The sequence below is a fragment of the Siphateles boraxobius genome, unplaced genomic scaffold (genome assembly GCF_051911475.1).
Source record: "Siphateles boraxobius isolate OS27281-9 unplaced genomic scaffold, OSU_SipBor_1 7, whole genome shotgun sequence".
In the NCBI taxonomy this organism is placed as follows: domain Eukaryota; kingdom Metazoa; phylum Chordata; class Actinopteri; order Cypriniformes; family Leuciscidae; genus Siphateles; species Siphateles boraxobius.
Genome location: NW_027509197.1, coordinates 13,436,597 through 13,456,839, shown reverse-complemented (window position 1 = coordinate 13,456,839; position 20,243 = coordinate 13,436,597). Strand labels below are relative to the sequence as shown.

The 20,243-nt window shown below is 38.6% G+C and overlaps 1 protein-coding gene across 1 annotated transcript in view; it reads right to left on the bottom strand.

Annotated features, from left to right (window-relative positions):
- Positions 1-5,471: 5,471 nt before the first annotated feature.
- znf804a (zinc finger protein 804A) overlaps positions 5,472-20,243 on the bottom strand; it is a 48,394-nt gene continuing 33,622 nt past the window's right edge. The window contains exons 2-4 of the mRNA XM_077215359.1: positions 12,260-12,403; positions 9,161-9,291; positions 5,472-8,705 (exon numbers count right to left, since the gene is read on the bottom strand). Coding sequence (XP_077071474.1) covers positions 5,687-8,705; positions 9,161-9,291; positions 12,260-12,403 — 3,294 coding nt within the window. The 3' untranslated portion in view covers positions 5,472-5,686. The remainder of the gene's footprint in view (positions 8,706-9,160; positions 9,292-12,259; positions 12,404-20,243) is intronic.

Sequence of the window (20,243 nt, the reverse complement as noted above, 5' to 3'; positions counted from 1 at the left end):
ATAGCAATCCGCCATGGAACAAGTGCGCCAGCTTTTAAAGGGAATGTGAGATGATGCTCTGATTGGTTTATTGCACGTTACACAGGACGGGCACAAGAGTCATTAATCCCGCCGGTATAATAGCAACAGTGCCCAGGATCCGCCCACAAAGTTACTTGCGTTTCGCGTTTGATACTTACGTTTCAGATCGTTTAAATAGGGCCCTATATCAGCATATTAAAATTATTTCTTAAGGACTATATAAGCAGATTGAAGTATTGCTGTTTTTACTGTATTTTTAAAGCAAATAATGCAAATAAACAAATTTTACCAAACTTTTTTGAACAATATATATATATAAGCAATATCATATTGTCATCTTAGGTTCAGGCCTCTCTATTGGAAAACTTAGTGAAATTACTAGCCTCTGTGCGGTGCGTTTAGATCAGTGACAGCAGGATCAATAAAATGTCTAAGGGGACAGTCATTGGGGCCAGTATGAAGATAGCCTGTGTCATGAGAGCAACTAGGCAATTCATAGCCATCACAAACCATTCAGATTGTTAACATCCTGTGACCTCCTTACCATCACAGGGGAAATGTCCACAGCTCTCTGAAGTGACTGAAACAGCGCAATACATTCCCTGTAATATGCAGTAGGCAGAAAGAAGTCAAATTACTTAAATGTACACTCATTATTCATGATACAGTAGGCCGATGATACCTGGATAATACACGTCATCTGAGGTTCTTCATCAGCATCACGGGGGGCTTTTTCGTGTGCCAGTGGGCTAAAGATCACACTGGTCAAAGGAACTGGTCTACATAAAATTAAGTTCATATAAAAGGGATTCGGACACAGCCATAGTTACTAACAGTTTGAACTAATACAAGCTGCAAAAGATCTGCAAAACCTGCTGATCTGATCACACATCAAATAATTATACACCCACTTCAAATAAATTGCAAAAGGATTTACAATCATGGTCTATATACACATTTTTATGAGAATGACAATGGCAATATGAAATACAGTACACTTTATCCATTTATTTTTTGCTGCGTGACAAATTATAAAACTGATAGTTAACTAATTTAGTAAAACTAATAGTTAGCTAAATTCTGATTCAGAAAACATTTTTACATATCTCATGCTAGCAAAGACCTAAAATATAGCCTACTGTACATTTATTCTATATAATCTATATGCTGCATTCTTTTTTCTATGTTCAGTGCTGTATATTATTGTGCAAAGTTGTGAACCACCTACTGTTATCAATCAACTATATGGTGGAGGAATTTTTTATTCTAATTATTACTAATCATAAATGTAAGTCTTTACTGAACATAAGTCAGTGATTTTACATGGGCAAATGGGTAATAGGCAATCCAGTTCATGCTCTTGTCTAAGAACATGGTTTAGCCCTGGTAACATGATTGGCCTGTCATGGCTTATTGGTTTAATATTCATTAGCCTAGAACCATGATTCTTGAATGTGTTTAGATGTTTATAGTATTTGATATTTCTTTATACGCTATTAATTTTTCATGCAGAGACTTCAGGCAATGAAATTTGTAAGCTTGCTACTGTCGAATCAGCTCTTATTGAGGTTAGCAATAACTTTCTTGACAATTTATTTGACTTACTGTGGGATTCGCTGTAACACGAGCACTTAAAGAATCCCAGGCAGTCCCTATGAGGAAAAGCTACAAAGAGCTTCACTTGAGGTCAGACTTTAATTCACACCACAGACGGTGTCTAATAAAAACTGAAGCCAGATTTAATAGTTTAGTCCCTAATTCAGATGCTTCTCTTGCCATTCAGAGCCACACAGACTATTGTTTCATTCTATAATAATGAGGGTAAAATTATCCAGGAGCTCATCTTCATTTAGTAATAAAAACCAGCTCTAAGAGAATGGAAGCGTTAATTAAACTTTATTTAACAGCTTGACAGTGCTGCGTGAGTCTGTGTGTTTTGCAGTTTCCTGCATCACTCTCTTGTGTATTTCCTTGACCTTGCAAGGAAAATAAAAAGAAAGGCAACAAACAAAAAGGATAACGAGACGACACAAATGAGATGCCTAGAATCTTAATTGCATCCCTAATATAGGATCCATCCTCTGAACGTGAGACTCTGATCAAAATACATACAAGATGACAACGATAATGCTCCGATTCTGATGAATACGAAATCATGATTAGACCGGTACAATGCTCAGATTGCAGAGAATGCTTTTGTCTGAGGGTAGCCAGGCATTTGTTTATCTCTGGCTTTGAGAGGCAGTGCCGTACGTGGGTGTTTGTAAAGAGATGGTCCATAAGTCTGCAGGCAAGATACGCTCCGAGGAAAAACAACGTTTTGGATAGCAAAATGTTGCAATTTGGTGCTTTTATATAACAAAGGCATGCAAATGCTGCATGTCAATGTATGCAAAAAGGAAAAAAAGTATGGACATTAGTTGTTTAGATTATTTCTCACAAGTACACGAGCCCGACAGCCATCAACCGGATCATCCAGGCTCAGGGAGAAGTGCTTAAACAGTAGTGTAGACAGCAGGAAGACCATGTTTTAGCTCTGTGGGATAGAGGTAGCGGGTGCAGAAATCATTTGCATCCGTTCCAGGGAAACAAAATGGCACAAGGGAGTGCTGTGACTAGGCCTATGAGTCACAAAGTATGAGGAAATCTACCGAATGCTGTTTTGAGTAAAAAAGGTCGGCACACAAAATTGCTCAGAGAGTATTGTAGCCGAGCAGAAAGAAGGAAATGCTGTCTAACAACAGTGGAGCCTTAGAGAGATGTGATTCAAGGACTGGAGGGGAAATAACAGCGGAACATCTGAGCTAATCAGTCTCATACAGGATGGCAGAATAATTCTGCATAATGATGTCACTCTCTCAGAGAGCTGCTGCAGGAAGCTGCCGACTGGAGTGTGAATTTTAAGCCTCGCGTACTAGAAGCTCAAGCTTCCGATGGTCTAACACTGCCTCAAAGTTGCTAGAAAATGACCACGGCTGTCTCACTCAATAACCTCTGCATCACTTGTGCAAGACCTTAAAATTAAATATTCAACAGTTCTTTCCTAGCAGTGACAAAAACCCTGGATTTTCCCCGGCTTCAAAAAGCATGCATTTCCAGTGTGTTTGTAGTTATATACTGTGGTCTTTTTTCACCTGAGTGTGTGGTGAACCCAAAAACACATTTTAAATGGACACACATGAAAGCACATGATCGTTTCTTTGTTTTATTACATAGTACTTTAGCATCATTCAGTTGGCAAAGTGGCGTAAAAAACATAGTTGTTTTTATCTTATCTAAATAATTCATACATACAGGGTACCTGGCACAATAAAAACATAAAACATATGTACATGTACATTACATGTTACATGATTTATAAATAGTACTGATTTACAGCATATACAATTTTCCAAAGCATGTTTTTTTGACTGCGGGGAAAAAAACATTAACATTGTGCATTTACACAATTTTCTATGTGTTTAGGGTTTAAGAATCAACATGAATTAAGAAGGAGCAATCTGGTGGTATTCAGGGCTTTGTTGAACAGATGTTACAAAAAACACCAGTCTCTCTCTTTCTCTACATCACTTTTATTTTCATGTACCACCTCATTTCAATGCAAATTTGAATATTAAGTAATGAAATTACATTATTTTAGGATATCCAGAAAACACTAAATAGACTGCAGCTCTGCTTAAATTCCTCCACTGCGACATTTCTAATAGAATCCGTCTACTTCACATTAACAGATTCATTATTAATATTTACTCATCAGGCATTGAATACAGCCATTACCTGTTCATATTTATTAAAGTTGTCATTATTGATTAATTTGAAATAACCTTGAGTCCTGTTCACTAGCAGTGGTGCAATATTCTTGTGGAGCTGTTTAGCCTTTTATTGATACATTTTTCTGTTTTAAATAAAAACATATGGTTGAGCATAATTATCAAGAATTAAGTACAGTCTACTTTCCATATGGCTATTTGCAAAATCCACAACACTAAGTCATTAAATCCAGTTCAACACATCTCCTTTGAAAATGAAAGGATTGTGAGAATTCAAAGACAAAGAATTTTAACTGTTCTTCACTAGCTAACTTGACTTGCTTTTGGATTCAAGTGTCTTAGAAGTTAGTATTTTAAATAAGTAAATGAATCCTTCTCTTGAGTTTCGTCTCTTCTTTCATCTGATGCAAGCAGGAGAAATTGAATGCTTTGCTAACAAAAAAACACACTGTTTTGAAGTTACTCTGAAGCAGGATTTCAATAAAGTTCAGTTAAATATTTGTTAATTAATTTAGAATTTAGAAGAATTAATCATATTACCAAAATTTTATCACCAAGGATTGTAATATATATATTTTTTTATTTTTTACATGTAATATGTATATCAAACCAATACTATTAATGAATTGAGAAAGGGAATTGCCTTAGTTGTATATGCTTATTTTGAATAACTGTTAATGTTAACTTTAGCTCCACAAGGCAGGCCATTTGGTCGTTTTTGGGTATGTAAACCATTCAGATTTACACACTGGATAAAAAATAAATGCTAGGAATAATAAAAATCCGTCAATAACTGCTACAGGGCAGAGTACTCCATGTTCTACAGATAGATCTAGTATATTTTCTCCTAATCCAAGCAGGTAACAATATGAGGGATACAGGAAACACCCATGGATGGATTTGCACTTGGTAATTTTTGTGCTTCTTTTCAAATATTCCAGGCAACAGCATGTAAGATCTACAATTTGAAGTACATATTAAACCACACATAACACATTATGTAGTCTGAACCTAACCATAATTCTGTTTGTTTTTAAAGGGACATTTCAGTTTTCCCCATTACATGCTATGGGCATTTTGATTTTCATAAAAACTACTCATAAAAATGAGCATTGTGTATGTGTTCAACACAATGCTGTCATAGCACATGGTGCATAGTGCTATTTTGCGGCATTTCGCTAGCGTTTGACAGGTACAACAGCATTATATTTAAAGTAATCATTATTATCATACACTAGTGCCAGTGTGATTTATTTTAAATGCTGTCACATATGAAGAATGTCTGTGTTACATCAATTCTCTGCAGGTTTACTATGGAGCTCTGTAAACAGCACATAATAATACTTTGACCCTTTAGGAATTCCTCTATTCATATCACAACATATATGCAACCATCATATATATACTATTGTTATTGTATATATTATTATTATGACAGTATTTTGTTATTATCTATGTGTACATAGACTAAAGTGTATATATATATATATATATATATATATATATATATATATTTATAATATTTTATAATTTATTTCTACAAAGATGTGCACCTAAATTGTGTTCTGAATTATCATGCTAATCTTGATCCAACAAAACGATGGTCTTTGAGATGATTAAAATCTGTTAAAATCTTCTTAACAACAAATCGTAATAAAATAGGTATTGGACTTAATCAGGTAGGTGAGTTATATTTTTTTATTTCCTAATACAAATGTCTGCAAGAATCTCTACTGACAACATGGCACAGAAAGAGCATCCTTCCCAAACTGCAAAGACAACTCTTTTGTATGTTACCCAAAGAAAACTTCCTATCTCAAAATTCTTACTAAGGGAGCAGTGCTGCAGATGTTTCTCTCGCCACTGCAGTACAAAATGCATTTTGTTACACACAGCTAGAAGAGAGGCTGAAGGGGAATGACAGCGTGATGAGGGGGCAACATGGGCGGAAACATGGTAGGTCGTGGCAGGGCATGAAACGTCACAGTCATTGGGTGAATACTAGGGGGTGCCACTACCGATACCTGTTGAGGGGACACGAAGGGAGGTGCAGTGGGCCGACAGATCTCTGGCCCCAGGGGGAGTCGAGATACAGGCACTACCTGGGAGTAAATGGGGGGTTGTGGGGGCAGGAAAGCGGTGTGGTGCTGTAGTATGGTATGACGTATTGTGATGGAGCCAGAAGGCAAGGAGGATGGCAGGTGAACTGGATGAAGGACAGCAGATGACATGGGCATATGAGGCCTGGATAGGACAGATTTAAGCTTGGTGGGGAACATCTGCTGGTGTAGCACCTGTCCATGACTCTGGATCTGCAGGAGGCAGTGTCTCTCCCTGCTTTCTGAGGGGGGCTGAAAAGATGCAGAGGGTTGAAACAGGTTGCTGGTGGTGTGGAAGCACTCCCTGCTCAACTTCTCCTCAGCCTGAATGCCTAGGTGAAATCTCTGCGGCGGGGTTTGAATGCTGTGCTGACAAGATTTGTCGTGAGTAGCTTTTTCAGTCCTCTGCAACTCTCTCACATCGAGCAGGCAGGCCTGAGCAGCCGCTGAATACTTGTTGCAGTTCTTTAAGTGCGTTTGTGCTGCCTTTGACTCTCTACTAAGGATGTTAATATTCTCCTTTGTTGGATCTTCTGAGAGCTTTGAATCCGTCTCTAGTAGAGTTAGACTGTCCTTGGTGCATGAAGCATTGATCTGAGAGGAGGCGCTCCGTTGCCAGTCACTGCTCTCCACCACAGTATGACCCAGGGCATTGCTAATGGAAGTAAATGTCTGAGGACCAACCGCACTGCTCTCTACATCATCAATACTGCATGAGATTTGGTCTGACCCATTCGAGCTGTCACACACGCCTTTTAAAACAAGGCATTTCAGACTTGACTCTTCCACAGCTTTGTCCTTTTCTTCCAGAACACTGTTTTTAACAGTTGTACATTCATTTGCAGGGCATGGAGTTTGATCTTGGACATGTGACCGCCTCCTTCTTTTCCTCATAATCCCATGCTTACAACAGGTAAGTTCTGAGCTCCCATCAGAAATCTCTACTGGCGACTGACAGGAATCGTAAGACTCATCTACATCACTTAGAGAATCTGTTCGTCGTCTTTTTGAAATTTGTCCTTCACATGGTCCATCTCTGTTAGTCTCTGGTGATGAAGGTGTCTCCTCTCGGCACACTTCGGCTACACTGAATCTCTGAGAGTGAGATGCGTCCTGGCTGCGAGAACACTGTCCTATGGTCGTCAGCTCGCCTGCAGTTGGACTGTCAGGCTTTTCCCTGCTGTTCCTAAGCACCTTTTCACCATCAGCACAGAACTCATCAGAGAGAATGATGCAGCCTGCTGAGCCGTTTACATCGGCTGTTGCCTCCTGCCTCATGCCTCCCACCCCTTCCTCAACTACGGGAGCTGTGCTGCTGTCCTCAGTCTGATTTTGAGCTGATTGCTTTGACTTCTCTAATGGATGCACTTGCTGTGAAGTGGTGCCTCTAAATTGGCTATCAAGTCCTTCCACACACTCAGGTCGTCTGTGGAATTTCTTAGATTTCACTATATTGCTCTCTGTTTCCCGGTATCTGTCTCTCCTCCTCTTCCGCCTCCTTCGCTTCCTTTTGCTGTGGCTCCTGTAATGACGTCGATCCCTGGTCCGCAATTTCTTTTCAGCCCTCTTACTTGCATGAATCCAATCTTTGGAATGTCTACACCTGTCATGTGTTTTCAGCCTGACACAACTCTCTGTGTCACTTGAAAATTGATAACACTTTCTGACCTTGCCTTCAAGTCCTTCGCTGGGGCTGTTTCTGTGGCTGGCTGTGGATTCCTCAATGTGCTTGTCAGAGTGGCAGGATTTGAAACCTGAGCAGACAGATAATTCCTCATCAGTTTTGAGCTCAGTCATCTCCTGAGTGTCAGCAGACCTTCTAATCTGTGACCTCTTAAAGTCAAAATGGAGGGGGTTGCAACTAAAAGACAGGGATGGTTCTGTCCTTGTGAAGGTCACCATCTCCGAGGGCCACTGGAAGATGGTGTTACCATCTCTGCTTAGGACAGAGAAAAAAGGCTGGCTGGGTTTTGTGAAAGGGGAAGGTGTCTTTGCAGTTGCATCCTCCACTTGTTCTTTTTTTTGAGCAGAATCGTTCTTAGGTGACACATCTGAGAAAGTCTTTTCCGGAGGCTCAATGATGGTTGAGTGCCCCTCCTCTGTAATGCTGTTCTCCTCTACTGTCACATCCTCAGAGGTCTCAGTTTTACTTTCAGAAATGCTGCTTTTCAGGCTCTCAACAGAGTCCTCAGAGTCAAGAACAATATCAGCACTGTTTAAACGAAAGGGAGAAGTGTTTATGAGGGAGACGGCAGGACTGGGCACATCCTCTGAGTAAACGAGCAAAGCACACAAATCTGAGGCCGTTGACGAAGGGCTCTCCCTCGCCACAGGGGTATCTGATGACCCCTGACTTCTGGTGCTGTCACTTTCTTGGAAGTGCTTGCCCTTCTGTGTGCCAGTGCTGTAAATTGCCTCCTCACAATTTAGTAATTTTTCCTCCATGGGGGAGCTGGGGAGGTCAAGCTCGCCAGGGGGTGCTCTGAGTCTTTGTCTGCGGCTCCGCTCCATCGATCCCTCCTCTATGCTCTCACAGAAAACCGCCGCTGATGACTCAAGCTTAACAGACGCTTTCTTTGGAAAGGAAAAAGAGAATGCAATTTTGCGTCTGAAAGTTTGCTTTTTGGCCCTGCCATTGTACGGCCACAGTGACTGCTTACTAGCTAAGCCACAACTGCTGGAATGGATCTGACCCCCTGAATCTTGAGCCGCACAGCTGTGGTTCTCTTCTTGGGCATCATCACAGCAGGACTCCCTGAAAGAACCCTCCACTGCCACCGTAGTAGACTTAAACATGGGACCACTTCCTGGGGCACTGCATCAGAAAAGAGGAAGAAAAGACAGACAAAATCATGAAATGCATGTGTCAGGTTCATTCACACTTTTAACTAACCAAAGAAGGGGGTGATAATGAGGATTGGATTCCACAGGGAAACAAGATGATTTTGCCATGGTATCCAAAATTACTTCAGAATCAAATTACATCTTGTGCTTTAATGGAAGCAAGAACATCTGTCATTTTATACAAAGAAGTGAACATTATCAATGTGAAAAAAGGGCTTGTTTGATCAGTGACTTAAATAGTGCATAATCTTTCCATCTTTATTTAACTTTTAAATATTATTCTCTTTAATTCCATGTTTAAAAGAATGTTTCAGAAGAAAAAGAGCAGATTTTCTTGACTTTTAGACCCCATTCTATATATGTACAGTATACATTGACACATTGTATATAAATATGGAAATAACAATTTAACAAAACGTCCCCCACCATTGCACCTCTCTGCGTTGTTCAGCAAGCTCATGTAGGCGTCTGAGAGCTCTCTCCTGTTTCCTCTCATCCTTCCTCGATTTGGAGGCCACGTTGCGGGCAAACTCTCTCTGCTTCAGTTCCTTCAGCCTCTGAGGGGGGACAAAGAATCTCTCATTCATTCAACTATCTTAGTATGTCAACTATGCCAAAGCAACAAAAGCTATTTAAATAATAATCCTCTTTGAGACCATGAATCTTTTTTCCATGCTTTAACAACCTTTCATTATGAAGACTGGGGTATCGCTGTGTATCACACATTGAGGGATACACAACAAAAAAGATTAAACATCTCTTCAAGAGAGAAGGAAGGTAATTAAGGTGTTTGCACACCAATGTTATGTTTCATCAAATCCATTTTCTGTGCAAATAAAATGAAGCTGAGGATGAGTTTGCTAAACTCCATGAAATTGTCCTATTTATTTTAGATAAAACTCAGCGATGCTAATTTGCATTTGTTTCATGGTCTGAAAGGCTTTGTGCTTTGAATGCAAGATTGATGGAAGCTGCCACGAGGGTCTGATGCTAAGGCAGTATATGCATCTCAGGCAGTGAGATGTATCGATTAGGATTATGTCTGTACATGCAGTGTACACTCCCTTTGGTCTGTTAGATAATCTAAATTAACTTTCATTAATAATTCACAAGGATATGATATTTATGGGTGTTTAAAGACTACACTCCTTTTGAAAGCACTAGATGTCTCCAAGCAACAACCATCTCTAGAACAGTTATCACATCCAATTAATCCTGAAAGCTTTCTTTCAATTATCCATTAATAGTTGATGCTTAGCTTGAAGACATATGACAAGCTCTTTTGAAAAGCATTTTTATTGCAGGACGGACTATGTGTTGTACTTGGGCAAGTTAGATTCCGTGCTAGCGATAGCTGAGAGTAAAAACAACGATGGTTTTTCCAGGCAGCCAAGAAGAGTCATCTGGCCCAACATTACGCATTCCACTCAGGTTGCACAGTTATACACAGTTCAGTGGCGCTGTAACCTCTCCTATTTGAGAAGGCTTCAGTGATTGCATTTACCGTGGCTGGGGCTCATAGTCAGGGGAATGCGAGGCGGTCACATCAGATATAATTTTGTCATGTTAAAGGGCTGCTCAGTGTGGAGTGGGCACATTAGGGTAACTAGTTTGATCCCATCAGGATAGGGTCTCTTTGTGCACCTGCCCTCTATCTTTCAGCACCTATCTTGTCACTCTCTGCTGGCACAGTATGGACAAACTCAGGCCTGATCTGCTGCGCTGGTTCACTGTCAGCCATCCTTGCAGAAAATAGCAAACAGGTTGGCGTGGGCTATATTTATTTGACTCTCAGGTACAATGCTTGGAGGAGCTGTTCTTTATTGATTGTTAATATATTTGGCGAGAGAAACTCTGGAATGAGCCATTAATGCATGTAGCCTGTATTTCACATGACTGGATGTGGTTACATCATTTATAGAAGGATGCACGACTGATATGAGAGAGCTGTACTGCAAATACCCTGTGAAATCCTTTCATGTACAATGGGGGCAGACATGACTGACAGGTCACTTGAGAATGAATGAAAATTTTAACACAGTAATTTTTTGACCAGACATGTATTCTTAATTAAAAGCAACATTGAGACAAGTCAGAGGCAGACAGTGAAGTCTTGGCAGTGATGATTCACACACTGACAGTAACACCAAGCTTTTCTGTAGCTCTAGGCTTCCTGTGGGTCCGTGAGTCTCCCATACTCCATTATATTCTCAGCAGACATGCTCTGCCAGCCTCAGAGGGTTGCTGGGAAATTGTGCTATTCATCCATCAACCTTATTCATTGAGGAGGTACAAATGGTAGCATGTGCTGCTGCTGTAGAATAGTTTGAACTCTGCGGATAGGAAGCCATGCGACGAACACATCTGAATGAAACAATCCAGCAAGTGTAGCGCCCATATCAAAGAGTGAGGGGGAGTGGCTTTTTCCTTTATAATCCATTAATTTCACTCCTTTTGCAGTACTCAATAGCAAGGTCATGGGTGGAGGGTTTGTAGATGGTGTTCAGTCAATAGTTCAGTGAGCTCTGTTATTGACAGCGCTGCAGGCCCCAGAGACTTCATGCATTTAGTTTCTGAGTGAGTCAGACCACAGGGGTCAGGGCCGATATCAAACAGCAGGACAAGTGGTGGAATTAAAGCTTTAACTTGCTATTAAAGGTTATACTGCTATTTTTGGATGGTGGCAGTTCTTAAATCAACATACACTGTATGTGAAACTGCAATTGAAGTTATATGTTTGTTTGCTGCAGAATTTCTCAGAATTTAATAATTCAATTACAATTTAAACAATTAGACAACGCAATGCACTGTGGGAAATGGAGTGAAGTTCCAGCATGCTATCTATCTATCTATCTATCTATCTATCTATCTATCTATCTATCTATCTATCTATCTATCTATCTATCTATATATATATATATATATATATATATATATATATCATTAACTTTCAAACTTTTTGAAAGTTTTTTTTGTCAATTAACTTCTAAATGAAAAGTACTGCAAACATATGTTTTTGTTGCTTTCTATGCTTTGTTTGCAAACTAGCACTTTTGTGAGCTTATAATATTGAAACATGTATTATATTCAAATGCCTCAGTGGATCTGGATATGGATGAGACTATTAAGCTATTCTCAGGAAAACCACGCACGCAGGTTTTATGGCTTAAACAATTTGCAGTGCTTAAGAACAGGTCAACAAAACTAGCACACTAACTTGTTTATGCAGCATGCTGGGAAAGAGGTTTAACATTGTCCTGAGAAAACGGGATAAACAACATGAAAAAACAACAACAAGGCACTAGGACTTCCAATTGCCCTGTCGGCTTTTGATCTATGGCCTTCTAAATTAAAACTCCATAAGACCACCTCCACTCCACTGACTCTGAGTTGAAGGGGAAGTCATTTATCTTGTGCTTTACATGTGTGCTACAAAATCCATCTGTTGTCATATTCTAAAACACTCTATTGGTGCTATGCATTGCATCAGTGGAAGTCTCAAAGGACAGACAACAGACCCATTACCTGCTTGTGAGCGTGGTCATACGAGTTGATGTGGTTGTCAAACTCTTGATGCTTGTAATACTGTTTGTCACACAGCTGACAGTAAAAGTTGGCCTTGAGGTCCTCCAGAGCTTTGGCCAAGGTTTTCCCCTTCTCAGCATAATCCTGGAGCAAAAGTAAACATAATAATCCATCAGGATAATAGCTTTCAACTTGTTTAAAACACATAATTTAGAACGACACTCAATGTAATGTCCTTCATGAGGTCCTTGAATTGAGATGTAGTAGATGTTTTTAGTCTTATGACTCAACAACATATTAGAAATTGATGGGGAAAACCATAATACATGACATACATTTAAATTTCCTTTTTCTTTTTCTAGTGTATTATTTTTCTATTGTACACATACAGTCATAAGTGATAATTTTTCATATTAATACAGAGAGTCTCTTGTCCCTCAAGACACTCTATTTGCCAGATAGAGTCAAATAAACTCACAAATATACACACAGATATTGGTAGACAGATTTATACAGTACACATGTTGCTGTCATGTTGATATATATTCATAATTTGAGAGGGTGAATATTTGTGGTGCTCTTCTTTGAAAATGATGCCCATAAAACTGAACTCAGCTCCCATGATGCCATCCTCATTTTCTTCCTCTTCTTTAATACTCTTTATTAAATATTGATTTACAACACATTTTAGATGGGAATACTTTCACCAGGGGCAGATTGTATTTCAAATGTAATTTCTTTAACGCTCTAGAAGTATGGAAACTTGCAGATTTAAAAACAAGATGAAAAAAAAAGAAGTCTATTCCCAAAAGGTCTCCAATCCAAATGACCACAGGGAAGAGGAAAAGCACTTCCATTTTAATTGGAATCAGTTTACCATAAAACTCATCGTACATTAAAATGTGAACCTGTCATTTCTGTGAAAAACAGCATGCAGAGGAGGACTAGTAAATCAGCCAAGGATGATTAAGTCAACTATCAAACGTGTCAACCAGAATGAGATGGCCAATAAATGATATACGATTGTCATCATCAGTCAAAGCCGACAAACGTATGTCTGGTGTTATTACTGGCATGATCGTGAGCTTTTCACAACTGCATCAAACCCATTAGGCTGAAAAACAGGGAATCCCGGCACATTCAAATGATCTGATGCCTTGTGAAAATAGTCTGTCTCTCACGCATCTTAGGTGAGAATACGCTACCGCTAAAAACACGTCTGTGATATGCAAAAATAATAACATCCCTCACACTCACTCCCACTGAGAGACAGCATGAAACAATTGCCGTGTAATTGTACTTAATAAGTGGCTAGCTTGCAGGTAATGAAAGCTGAATCGCTTGATTAGCTGGATGTGCTTGGGAAAGTGACCCTTATTTTCTTTAGCTCAATAGACCAGAAAGGTTAGAACAAAATCGCTTGCTCTATATCAGGAAATGGTTACTTCTTCTGGGAAAGCCCTGTGAGCACCTGTTTTTATAGCTTATTAGCAATCCCCTGGATCTCAAGATAACAGTGGAGACAAGGGAGTTTTCCCATAAAAATAAAAAAATAAAAAAATCCAAGTTGGCTTTAGCAACTTTTTTTGTACTTGAAAGTGTTTGGGAGCGAAATTAAACAACAGAACTCATATGTGGAATGAAGAATAAAAACCAAAAGCGAGTGATGCAGATAGCAGATAGATCTAATCACTGCATGGGGGGAAGCAGCCACTTAACAACAACTTTGTGTCAAGCTGAGAAATCCCACAATACCTCTCTGTTCCTTTCAATATTTCAAAATAGAATGAGGTTGTTCTCAAGGGCATGTGACAAAAAAACCCCAAAAAAACATTATAATAAAAACAAATAAAACTGTTTTATTGTTTAAGTTAATTATTTTTAGTAGTCATTCTAAGGCAAACACTGCTATTACTGATTCTCATAGTTAGCACTTAGAACAATATTAAATTACCTCACATAATGCATCTCCCACTGTTTATAGGGACATAATTGATACTTGAAATCATGCGGATTTCTGAAGTTATTGTGTACGTAAAAAAACTACTTATTAACAATTAATGTTTATTATATGTATAAAAATGTATATTAAGTTGATTGTAAAGTATGCATATACAGTATATACAATACAAACAGTTCAGTTTTTTGAGAGCGTAGAGAGATCGACTCGGTTTCATCATTCACAGTGCTTCATGGGAGCGGGCAGAGCTAAAGAGCTATTTTGGAGCATATTGCTTTTTCTGACTCTCCGATTGGTGTAATTTTCTGTACAGTATCATGGGTAATGTTTTTCAAAAGGAATTCCACTGTTAAACACGATATTTAGAAAAAAAAATATTTAAAAGCTTAAATAATGAGTGCTGACAGCTTTAACAAGTTTTTACTTCCTGAACCCAACAGTTGCAATTATATTATAGAATTTTTTATTGTATTTAATTTTTATTATTATTATGCAATCCAATACTTACAGGTGACTGATACAACAAAAAACATCAAGGCCACATACATACACATCAACACGTAAACATAAACATACATAAACGTGTGTGTGGTGTGTGTGTGTGTGTCTGTATAACTGGGTGTGTGAGTGGAAATAGCTTAACAGAGGAACTTCTTACAGATACAACAGACGTAATAAAAAATTAACTAAATAATAATAGAAGAAAAATAATTGTCAATAACTGGAGGATGAGGAAGATATGATGACATAGTCTTATAAAAAATATAATAAAAGTAAGAATAATAATAGTAATAGCAATAATATCTAGTCTTTTCATATATTATATTATATTTCTATATTATAGAATTTTGGGGGAGGACGCTTGTGCAGAATGCCCTGGCATTCACCTAGCAACACCCAAGCCACCATCCAGAACACCCTAGCAACTGTATTGAAACAACTAGCTAACCATACACTGTACAAAACTGACATGATCAATAAGTCATGACAACATATGTTTTTACATTCCGTTCATTTTCAAGCCAGTTGAAAATTATTTAAGTTAAAATTACTTATGCAAGTCGATTGTACATACAAATGTAAGGCAGCAAGTTTATTTACAGTGTAAATGAATATATAAATATGTGGGTAAAATGAATTACTTTTGTGACTAAACTAATAGAATACTTTATTAAACCACCAGGTGCTTGCATTATAACTTTATACATTATAACTTGCGTTACAAATTTGCTTTTGCACTGGCACTTCAGTCTCACAACACCAGTCTGTACTTTGTTATTTTCTGTAGGCCACACACAAAAATACAACAATCAATCAAAGCTTTCCTGCACATTAAACTGTTGTCTGCTATTTTGATTCCTGTCCAAGTTATTACAGACTATTATAACATCAGTATAAACACAACTTTTTGTGGTATTTGTCACCTCCGATGCCCTATAACAAAGTCCTTTTAGGCAAGTCATGCCACTCGGCCGACATCTTGGCAACGCCTCCGGGCAGCTATTTCGGACTAACAAGACCAGGCTCCTATCTAAATGAATGGGCAGAGAGTCAGAACTGCACTTTCACTGGTCACCGGGACATAATAACTGCATGTATAGAAACAGCAGTAAAATATGATAAAAATCGCTAAAAAAGTTTGATGACTTTGCCCAAAAATAAGGTTTAAAACTCCTTTTTCCCCACAGGATATCCTTTTACTACGCATGGGCAAGGGTTCACGACACCAACTTCATTTACATCTCATTACATCTACACCAGAATGCCGGTGTTGTGCCGAGCATTTAAACAAATGCTCAATGTCAATGTCACAGTACACGCGTTGTTATCACCCTCTTCCATGTGGATTCCATCTGATCTTGCACACAACACAACTCGCTGTCACCAAATCGTATCCGCTTTCGCAAACCTCAACTGTGCGCATGCGTCAGTGGAACCAGACGATAGGCTTAAATGTTTCCCGATTGACTGTTAAAAGCAGATGATTTTGGGCTTTCCAGCAGGAGGGGCGGGACATGTACATACAACCGCCATCTTTGGCGTTACGGGTTTTCCCTATATAGTTGTATTGCGGATTGAGGAAGTGGCATGTCTCTATATAAATTGTGTCTGCCTATAAGCACTAAGTGAAACTCCAACCTCAGCTCAGTAGATTTTAAGGTGCAATGGATGTGTACAAAAAATGTCCTCCTTATGGACAAGAGCTTCTCTCTTTAACATTGTCTCAAGAACCTAAAGCAGGAATAATTAATGCGGGACACATTTAGAAACATTTTGCAAACTAAACATCTGTCTTTTGTTTAATATTTGTAGCAGCAGACTTCAATCTGGCATTCTATTAAAACATCAAAAGACAAGGGTATTTACATACAGTGGATTACTGCCTGACTTAAAACAAATCCTGTGATGGGTTGACACACAGGGGGTGTTCGTATAAATAGCACACTTCTGAAGCATCACAATGCATCTGCAAAATCTGAAGCGCTACTTAACATGGCTTCGAACATCAAGCACGAGAACATGAACCGTTGAAGATCAAGTGGCTCTTTATGCATTTATAGGACTGCCTAACAAGGTCAACCACAAGGGTGGGAACCACAGAGCCACCTCACCACAGGAATTTATTGAAACATAAAGACAAAATATGATTGACATGAGGGTACATGAGTGGTGATCAGAGAGACTGTGATTGCTCTTTTTATAGCACACCTGGGTTATGAGTGATGTCTTTTATGTTACACAGAAAAAGGGCAATTTCTGAGCAAAGGGTTGAGAGAGTGTTTTTTGATGCAAGTAGAGAAAATGAAGATGGTCCTTCACAAAATCACATTATGTGATTCATGAATTAAACAGTAAAATAAACCCTGTCTTGAATTAAATTAATTAAAAACAACCTGTTGATTAATTAATGCACATTTCCTGAAGCCCTGGAACAATATCTAGTCAAGAAAATCAAAAATGCAATTTCATCAGGGATCATTTCATTTGTACAGATTCTCGCATAATTTATGAGAAAATAGAAAATATTAACTTTGCACATGGCTCACGGGCAAATCTGTTGTAAATCGCATGCATATTTTCAGACAGTTCTAGTGAAGACTCTACAGACTTTTATAATAACCAGCAGTGATGGCAACACTTTGAGAAAAATCACATAGATCAGAGCCGATTATAATAATGATGTCATGAGCACAGCAACATGTGATTGCCCATTTAATATACATAGCAAACCTACTCAGTATTCAGAACCACTGATGAAGTATGAACTGCACTGATACACAGATGACAGTCATTTAAATATAATACTACACTATTTCAATATACTTAATAATACTATTCTACTATAATAATATTTCAAATGAGTTATATAATTATTAATTACATATTATAATTAATAGTATTATATCAATACTATTAATTTATTCATATAATTATCACTTATATACACAATATAAATATAATTTCAAAAGTACAACAACAAAGTACTGTACGTAAAGTCAGTCTTTCTCGTCTTTTAAAATTAGAATTAGAATTAAATAAATTGTGTACACTGGTTCCGCTTCAAGCTACAGCAAACAGCAAAAAAACACAACACTTACTCTGCTGGCTGGCGGAACCATAGCGTAAATGTATTTTGACATGATCCGCTTGTTTCCACCCACACAAGTAGTTTTTAGAGGAGTAATTTTACTCTTCCTCGAGCACATTGGTTGTGATGGAACATTGACTGTACTGTTCTCAATACACACTCTTCTAATAGCACACACCACTCACTACTGCTTCTACAGTTTATAGACGAGACGATGCAAGGTTCAAGCCACACTTCACAGCAATGCAAGGTGAAGCCATTTTCAGTAACTGCACTCTGACTTTGAAGCAGCATAATAAACCCAACAGGCTCCAGCCTTAATAATGATGCAGTGGTATTTTACACTAAAGACTGCGGGAGAGCGAGATCTCTCCGAGCAGATGCTTACATCTCGCCTGTTGTGATTAATTGTATCCCTTCTGGTGGGATTCCTGTTGGCTGTTGTTTCTAAATTGCTGACACACACAGAATCTATCTCCATTATTGACTGAAGAGTCTCCTCTAGAGGGCATGATGGGAGCTCCTGCATTTGTCTCCAGCTCTCGCTTGCTGTAATGTGCTCTTCCAACGACCACCTGATTACGACACGTAATTGTTTGAGGATTAAGAAAAAGTGTTGTGGGTGTCTAGGGAGCAACACATTTGATAAGATTTGTGGTAACACAATTTCCGACCACAAAAACAATGACGCAGTGCTCTTAGCACAATGGAACTGCACTAGAATGTTCACTGGAAATCTAAGTGAAATGTGAATACGACTATGTTTGTTATACATAATGGTCATATTTAATATATAATGATAATAAATGTTAATAATAATATTCCCAGCTTTAGTAATTGTACTATTACAGTCACACCAATACAGCTATTTAAATTGAATTGAATCAATATATGTTTTGGAGAATTTTAGTGAATATTTGTACATTTATGCCTTGAAAGTCAGATGTACCATTGAATTGCATTGCATTTTAAATTGATGGTAAGGTAAGTGACTTTTCCCCCAGGCTTAAGTAAACCACAAGAGATTCACTCTTAAACTTTGTATATTGTAACTTGACTAACTTGAATGCATTTATTCTGTAAGAGTGAAGAGGGTACATCAGCTTAATTTAGCACAGGGTTTCAAAACACCCTTTAGCTATGTTTTGTCATGTGAAGCACTTCATATCTGAGCCAGGCAAGAAAAATTTACTTAATTGTTGTTTTAATAGTGTTTCGATATTTTTTTACTGGACATCAATACAAAAAGGAGAAGAAAATTATCTATTGCACTGCAAAAATAAACTGAAAACATTGTTATGATTGTTCCTGCTAAATTAAAGCTCTTTATTTTACATCACAATGTGTGCGCATTGTAGTCATTGAGCACAATAACACACTAATTCATATCCAATGGTCCCCAATGATTTCCTTATCCCTCAACCACTTTTAAAAATCATGTATTTTGCTGGGTTTGTGCTGCAATTTCAAAGCATCTTTTTTTTTTTTTGCTTCTAGTAGCTGTAGAGAGTGGGTTGTAATTGGAGGCTGTGTAGACTGTAGACACAAAGCCTGGAGAGAGAATAATCCCTGAAGACAAGGGTAAACGTTACGTTGACTGGGACAAGGCCGATTTAGGTGCTAGATGAGAAATTCAGCCTTATACTCTCGGTTTATACATCAGGGATCTAAATCTGTCTCATGCAAGGTTTTGTACCAAAGTGATCTGCATTACAATTCTATAAGCGGCAGCCCCCCGGCCAGCACTGGGAGAGGATGTAGTTGAATTAAGACAAGAGAGGAGAGGGAGATCACACACGCACACACACGCACGCACCCACGCACGCACGCACGCACACACACACACACACACACACACACACACACAAGCAGGGCTCAGTTAAAAGCTGGTTTCCATCCGCTTTGTGCCTGTAGATTTGGGGCAGGGAGTAAAAAGAAGAATTCTCTTGTAAAGACTACGATCAAATGCCCTTGACTTGCAGCTGCAATTCCTACAGGAAAGTTGCACAGTACTCATTGACAAGGTAAAATGAAAGAACGAGACAAAAAAGGAAGAGAAAGGGTGTGGGACTATGCTGACAAGCAGTCAGAGGAGATGTGCCTCCGTTTGACAGCTGCTAATTTTCCTAAGGTTGCCCTCCTATTGTGAGGGAGGGAGAGATGTGATAATTATCATCTGCAATCAACTGAGGTTATGAAGGGAACAGCGTATGTTTTTCTTTGGCTTTTCAGAGACACGACACGGGAGCTTGGATAAATCACAGGGAGCATGCAGCAATTAGAGGGACGTTTTTCTGCTTGATGAAGCTGAGCTTGATAAGCCTTTCCCAAATGTCTCCAAAAAATTTTTTTTGCAGCTGTAGTCAGTTGCTGTGGAAGTTGCATCTGAGGGAAGAACACAGTGCTAAAGCAACCTGTCAAAAATAGAGAAGTAC